The following is a 7,851-nucleotide window of genomic DNA, read 5'->3' on the forward strand; positions in this document are numbered from 1 at the left end:
AGAAGACAGCAGTGCAGTGCCTGGGTGAGGACCACACCTCCCAAAAAGCAGTTCAACACGCTCAGTACACTGTAGTGTGGTATTTCATCCAATATCCCCCCCACCCCACCCAGTAAACACCTTTTGCTGCATGCTCCCTTTCCATTCCCACAAAATATGGAACTAGTGAGATATTAACATGATGCTTATAACACAATAGCATCACATAAAAGTGCCATTAAAAGCTGTTTTGGTGCAAGGCCATTAAGGGACCATGTTTGGTTCCCTAGAGAACCTTTCAGTGTATGATTCATGTTTGTAAATGAGGTGTGTGAGTGTGAAGAACCTTGTTCTGAAGATTAAAGAACCTCCTTAATTGGTTCTAGATCAATCAAAGGCTTCCAGAAGCCAGGAACCAATCAGCCTATCCAAGCCAAGAATCTTTATTTTTCAATAGTGCTCCACAAGAAAACATAACTTTCTTACTCTGACATTGTTTCCTGGCTGAACATAGGCAGGTGTGTATGCCACTGTGTGTGGAGGGGGGCGGGCGGGTGAGGGTCCCACTGTGCGCGACTGTCTGCCCGCGCAACTGGGCGCCACCGCGCTCCACTCAGCTTCAGCAGTGAGACGAGCTCTCAAACCTCTGCTATAACCACTCATCTACAGACTGAAATTTGGATTTTAAATCCACATAGGAAGGCTCGGAGGTGGTTCTGAAAACCACCAACAAACACAAACTACAGGGACCAACCACACACTTAAAGTTCCTAAACATAGTTTAAAGAGTCCGCAAACATAGGAAAGGGACCAAAGACACATGAAAGGCTCCGGGCTGCCTGTATAAACTCAAACAGCTCCACACTGTTAGTCCCTAGAAACTCACCATCAGCCTGAAAGTGCAGTAATCCACAGAAGAACAGCCACGCTAGTGGACCCATCCTGTTCCAGCGCACATCCACGGCTCTCCTGCGTTCAGCTTCAACCCTCAGCCGAGGGAAGTTTTCTCTATCTCTCTCCTCTCTCTGATCCTGTGGTGCGCTCTCCTGTTTGGCTCAGGGTCTGTCCGAAGCCCGCCGGGGTGTGCGCGCCTTCAGCGGGGTCATAGTGAGAGAAACTCCACAGCCCGGTGTACTAGAGAGCCAGTTACAGACCAGTGTTATTAGAGTCAAACACCCAGCCCAGTGGGCACTAAGGTACAAGAGTCAGCCAGTCAAAGCCCCCGTGCGTTAAAAAGCCCAATATACAGTGCCAAAGATGTTGTTAAATGGCCAGTGCCACGGTCCAAAAACAACCCAACGAAAATATCCAAACGCGCTGTTTCTTCTTCCACTCATCTGCCGCGACCTCCGCGTGTCCAGAGTGTTAACTCCTCTCCTCCTTCCTATTTTTCCTTCACACACTCCTGTAGTACCTCGCCGATCTCCTCCAGTGGCACCCGAACCCAAACTGTGCCTCAGCGCGGAAGGCGCTCCGCTCAGCCCGCCCCAAGCCCCGTGCAGCTGGGCTAATGCACCGACGGAGAGCAGGAGAGCAGAGCAGGGCTGGGCGCTCAGCGATCTAACTCAGGAGCAGCCCGGCTCAGCCAAGGAGGAGGAGAGGGAGGAGGAGAGGGAGAGGGAGGAGGAGGAGAAGAGGGAGAGACTGCTGGTGGCTCGAGTAAGTGCACACAGGAGCCACGTTAGAGAACGAGGCTGAAGTTGACTTCTTATTCGCCAGCTTCGTGTGCGAATTTTCCCGTTTCACCTTAAATAATGAGGCAGTTACATTATGGCACTTCACATTGGAATTTGTTCAAACTTGTTCGAGTTTCCCCGTTCCACCTTAAATGGTACAGCTGCTACCTTCTGGCGCCTCATGTTCGAATTTGTTCCAGAGGCGCCAGAACGCAACTGCTGCACCATTTAAGGTGGAACGGGGAAACTCGAACACGAAGCGGGCGAATAGTCGTTAGAAAGGGAGCACATTATAGTGGCAATGCTTCTGTGTAACCTGCCTGGTTTATTTTATGTAGCGTAGAAGTCAAAGAGGCATTATTATTTTACCAACTGTGAAAGTCTTAGGCGTTACTGTTTTATTCCATTTTCATCCGGGCCTTTTCGTCAATTTGAGAATAACGGCTAAATTATAAGATATCACGTCTGTCGCCCAAACGTCCATAAAAATGAAAGCCATGATCCAGCAGCTACCTTAAGGAATGTAGGTTATATGCTATAATGTGTTGAAATCTCCCAAAAACATTTATTTATTCGACATGAACCGTGACACGTTAATTGTTTTTTTCGCTTTACATCCGGGAATTTCCGTCAATAACGGCTGTCTTTCTTTGCTAGCGAGCAAACAAGCAAGAGTGTTCATTAGCTAAGTCACATAATTTCAATGCATGTCAGGTGATATTCTGTAGCACCAAGAAATACAACCAAAAACAAACAAATAAACGACAATCCTGGAATAACTGTGATGTAACACAAGTTTCAGCCCTCCAACGACAAGCAAAGCAGTGCAAGTCCTTCAAACTGGCCTACTAAACTGCTACCTTTCCGCTCATTACAGTTTAATTTTAATGGGAGCGCCTGCAAGAGCTGAAATTACTGCCTCCTTTAGTCACACAAACACAGAAATGTCATTTACTGACTTGGGAAACCAATTTACATGCTAATATTAGCATAAAGTCGTAATTCTGAATGCACCCAGCACAGTCTGTAAAATAAACACTGCATGGCGGTGTCTGATCTGTTATTCTTTACTCTCTCAAATGAGAGGTTACTCTGTACTGAGATTTGGATGTAAATCAGGCTTTATGTCCAGAGCTCTTTTAATCAGTCTTAAATTTACTGGCACAGACCCATTTTTCACTGTTAGCTCGAAGGCATCATTTGTAGTAGTTCGCTTTATCGTACAAGGTTTCCCAAATAATAGCTTTTGTTTATTGATACTCATTTATAGTGATGGAGAAAAGACTGAAGATTACCTGACACATCAGGCACATCTTGACTTAAGTAGTTTTGCCTTTTTTTCCCTGATTTACAAAATTAAGGCAATGATTAATAAAACTGAGCCAAATTTACTCACTCACAGCTTATCTATGTTGTATACATTAACATATTCTTCATAGTCGTTAGATTTATGATAAGAGGATGATAGGACTGTCTGATGGCCTAGGCCAAAATAAGCAGCTTTGCTGACCATGAGCACTGGTCTGCTTCCCTCTCACACTTTCATCAGGTTCCCGTCAGAGTTCTTGCAGTGTCAGGCCCTCGTGGATGAGACATCAGCTCCCCTTAATGGCCAAAGTGGGTACCGCAGTTTCAGAACGTCGGTCAATTGAACTTGGGTGGGTGTTTTTATCAAGACCAAGAAAAACCAGTAAGGCAAAACCAGAATACTAATATTAATACACATAAACCTAACAGCGAAATAATAATATGCATACATCTGATTTCCTCCCAGCGGCATCTCCAGCCTCTTATAACAGACAAGAGACATTATTTTCCCCACAAAAAATAACCCAGCCACACTCCACTGACATTCTGCACACTTAGTGTTTTGCACGTGTTTTTCACATGCCCCTATCTATCTATCTATCTATCTATCTATCTATCTATCTATCTATCTATCTATCTATCTATCTATATAATAATACACATATGTCTAACATCACATGGACATTCGTCTATGATTTTTTAAGGGATCAAAAAGGCTGAAAAAACTACATGAACCAAAACATGTCTGATGTGTCAGATAATGTTCAATTACATTTCTTTCCCTTGTCTTAGGAGTTTGGCATTTTATATGACAGCAGGTTATTTCATGTGAAACAAAAAAGCAAGAAGTAAATTAGAGTGAACTACTACAAATGATGCCTTTGAACTTACAGCAAAAAATGAGTCAATGCCAGCAAAGCTAAGGCAGCGAAGCTGATTAAAGAAGAGGTGGAAAAAAATCATCAAATGAAGCCTGATTCCTCAGATGTCCTCGCTGAACCTGTACAGGCATTTCTCCCCACAGTATGAGGGTCTGCTTCCGCTCTGGAATACCCCTTGTACGAGTGATGTCTGACATCAAAGACGAATTAAAGCACCTGAAAACAGCTCTCAGAAAACCATTCAAAACAAGCACTTAAAGAGAAATACCTATACATGCCCCCTCCCCTAGCTCCCTACCTGCCCACATACAGACTCCGCGTTCATAGTGCTGCCTGCAGCGTCACAGTGCTATTTCAAGAGCAACGAGGAAGTTTGAATATAGAAACATTCTTAAAATTTCAAAATTCATTGTTCTTATGGAACCTAAGCTGCAAAAAAAGCCCATTTTGAATTTAATGTTTTTGATGTCACTACCACTGTACATAAATTCAGCCATTCATTAGTTCAGCCATGCCTGTTCACTTTAAGTAGTGTTTCAGCATGATCTGCTTTTTGAATGTGGCACACTATAGGACAGCCAATCAGAACAGAGGTCATTTGCATCTCTTTCTTAAAATGCTTGCAAAGGGAGTTCCACTTATGACACTTGTGTGAGTTTATGTATCAGAAACAGTTCTTATATGATTATCTTCCAACCTCTCTATATCAAATTCAGGTTTGTTGTTTTGCCTTTAAGACATAAGACTTAAAATTGTTTTCAAATATGGATTGAAGAGTGAACTGTACTTTTTAAAACTAACAACATTTACACACTTCAACAAACTCTTCGTTCAGAAGAGGGGGGAAAAATGCTTTTCCATGAATTGGGCCCCTTTAAAGGCACAGTAAACAATAACAGCCTTTTTTGCTGTTGTGAAAGTAATGTGAAAACTAATAATGACTTATTTTGTACCTAAAGGTCAAACATGGACATGAACTAAGCAAGTAAAAGTAAGTAACCCTACAACAGGTTTATGATCATATTTTAGACACTAATTTGCTTTCTGAAACTCGCACAGCTTTCTCACTGCAACGCTGGCAGGGCATGCAGTCGCTGAGGAAAAAAAAAGAAAATAAAGTGATTTGTCTTGATATTCAAATGCAATGTCTGAAGAGCGCACATTAAATGATTTATTCTTTTGTTGCCTGCCTCAGTAGCTAACAGTGGGGGTAGATGTTGGAAGCTGAAGCTGGAGTCAGTGCCGGGTCCAAAGTGATAAACAAAGAGGGATCATATGGGGAGGAGAAGAGTTATGGACCAAGACATACCACAGAATTTCATTAAAACAGTAGAAATGTGGAAAAAATACACTGATGTATATATTGAGATGCATAGGTGCATGAGCTGCAAATGATAAATCTGTGGCAGAACGTGGAAGTTGTCCCATTAACCATAAAGAACAGAATAAGATTAATCAAAACGGCTTCTTTACTGCTTTTGTCACTAACAAATGTGCTCCATAGCACTGAATGGTAACTTGGGCTGTCTGTTTTCCTTGAAAAAACATTCCTCTCATTAACTACCTCAAACCATGAAGACTAAGAAGAAGCACATAGCTGAAAAGCACTGCATGTACACATGGCCTTTATGGAACAAGTTGCGAACAGAATGTCTTTCTGGATGTTTCTGTAGAGGAAAAGCATATTAAACAATATTTATGTCCCAGCCTTGTGCGTGGGGCTACAAGTTGCATTCCAGTCTGGAAAGCATTCTGTAGTGTTTATGTGCTGTAAACAAATGAAAAGTGTAAAAAGACCCAGGTGGCGTCCCGCAGAGAATGCAACGCTCCACATCCATAAACAACATGGGTCGTTTCTTTACATACAGCGAAAAGTAGTGTAGACTGCCCCCACCAGTGCTATCGCTGTCTCTCTCCCCCCGCTTTCTCCTTTATTCCTGCACTCTAAATCTGTCCACTGTATCTCTGTTTCTTTCTCAGTAGCTGGGGGGTCTGTCAGGTGCGAAATATCGGCTAGGAGCAGATTTATTTTAATTAAGAAGGGTGTTTACTCAAGGCTAAAGGAGACACTTCAAAATGAGATGTGTTGGGGGGAGTGGATTTGGGGCTGTAACTTATGAGGCACGCCTCTATCAGCCTCATCCACACTGGGAGAGCATCGTCCGCTTTCTAATTAACTTAGCATTGATAGAGGTACAAAATACCACAGGTTCATGACAGGAGGGATCTAAAGACCAGCCTCAGGAGAGATACCGGCTATAAAACTGAGCCAGTGTCTTTGTGTGTCCAACAAAACCCACTGACGATGGCATGACTCAGAGTCTGAGAAATACATGGCATGACTGGTGGTATAAACACGCTGAATCAAGAGCAGATTTACGGTAACTTGCTTTACCGTTTGAACAGCACAGTGGTTATATTAATCAGAAATGTTCACTCATTGCATTTACCACCAAATGTAGCCGTAGCATCGAATGGAAGAAGCATAACAATCCGATTTTCTGATTTGGTTAAACATTCTAATTATAGAAAAATACAAAGTTTATTTAAAAACAAAAGATTGCAAAGTAGCATGCCCTTATGCAAAACAGTGATCTTATGAAACAGTGCAACTGAGCTATAAACAGTACAAAACTCAAAAAAAAATTTGGACAACAATGTAAATTTAGACAAACTGTCTTTTGCAGAATTATCACAATAATTAATAGTATTAAAAGCATTTAGCAGATGCTCTTATCCAGACCAACTTACAAAAGTGCTTTGTTGTGAACTACGTAAGTATCTTTGCTAGTTACAAACAGATTCAAGTAAAAGCTACTCCTGAGCTCACCTATTGCTAGACAAAAGCCCATGTTAATACCTAGAGAAAAAGAAACGGAATTAAACATAGCGCAACACAATGCATTTCAATAAGTACAGCACAATACATTTTAAGAAGTACTCAAATTAGTGCTCAAATTAGTGCTTAAATTAGTGTACTGTGATCCAAATTCAGTTCTGAAGTTCTACATATGATCGTTACAGAGCTTTCATACATTTACTATGTATTTTCCAACTGGACAAGCTTCTAATATTACTTAATAATGTACAATGGCCACTATATTCGTACAGACATGTACAGTCTGCATGTAACACTGTTAACATCCAGTGGTTCTGTGTGTTTGGTTGGTTGGAGACAAAAATGTTGCCAAACTAGTGTGTTTCATTTGCATTTTCCCACATTCTTTGCCAGACTGTAAATCTGTTATAATCTTTCCATGTGGTGTCCAAGTATGAGTTGGTGATGTTCTGTCTGTATAGCCTATAATTAAGTGCAGTCTTTTCAACTGTAAACATTTTTGAACTAACCATAGACTCGAATGATTTTACAAAGGAAAAGTTTAAGTGAAGGTGAAATAATAAGAAAATAAAATCATGTGGCATGTGAAAGAGAACAAAAGATCATTTGCAATCCAACGCTATTCTAAACACATTAAACCTTATACAGCATCTCCAGTTTCAGCATCCCCAACACTGAATATCAGCATGTCACACAAGTGCAAATAAAATGTCAGAACTTTAAGTTTTAACTCTAACTAAGCAACCTTACACATTTTTTCTCATTTCGTAGTTTCCACAAAATTGGCATATGAGAGACTGATGGGTGCAGTGGTGATACAGTAAATTCCAATACAAAGTTTTGAAGATTCATTCTTTTCTTTCTTTTTTTAATACTATGATTTTAATATAGTATTGACAAATCCAAAGTCAGTTGAAAGTCGGTGGTAACAATTCTAAAGAAAATACCTTCAGAAACACATGGCATAACTGGTGCCTGTTGAATAAAGGCCAGATTTATGGTAAAGTATACTGCTGTTAGAACATTATTGTGCTCATGTCAATCAAAAATGTTCACTCTTTACTTTTATCACCAACGAATGCGGTCCATATCAGCGATTGTTAACGCAGGCTGTCTCTTTTCAAACGAAAACGACAATTTTATGCAACTCTGAAGAAGAAAAAAGCTC

General features: G+C 41.0%; 1 protein-coding gene across 4 annotated transcripts in view; it reads right to left on the reverse strand.

The window, feature by feature from the left end:
* robo2 (roundabout, axon guidance receptor, homolog 2 (Drosophila)) overlaps window positions 1-1,522 on the reverse strand; it is a 265,654-nt gene extending 264,132 nt beyond the window's left edge. For all 4 annotated transcript variants that reach the window (XM_036564474.1, XM_036564456.1, XM_036564466.1 and 1 more), the window contains exon 1: window positions 866-1,522. In XM_036564474.1, the coding sequence (XP_036420367.1) occupies window positions 866-920 (55 nt within the window). In that variant the 5' untranslated portion in view covers window positions 921-1,522. The remainder of the gene's footprint in view (window positions 1-865) is intronic.
* Window positions 1,523-7,851: the final 6,329 nt, after the last annotated feature.

Source organism: Colossoma macropomum, unplaced genomic scaffold, assembly GCF_904425465.1.
Source record: "Colossoma macropomum unplaced genomic scaffold, Colossoma_macropomum, whole genome shotgun sequence".
Classification (NCBI taxonomy): Eukaryota; Metazoa; Chordata; class Actinopteri; order Characiformes; family Serrasalmidae; genus Colossoma; species Colossoma macropomum.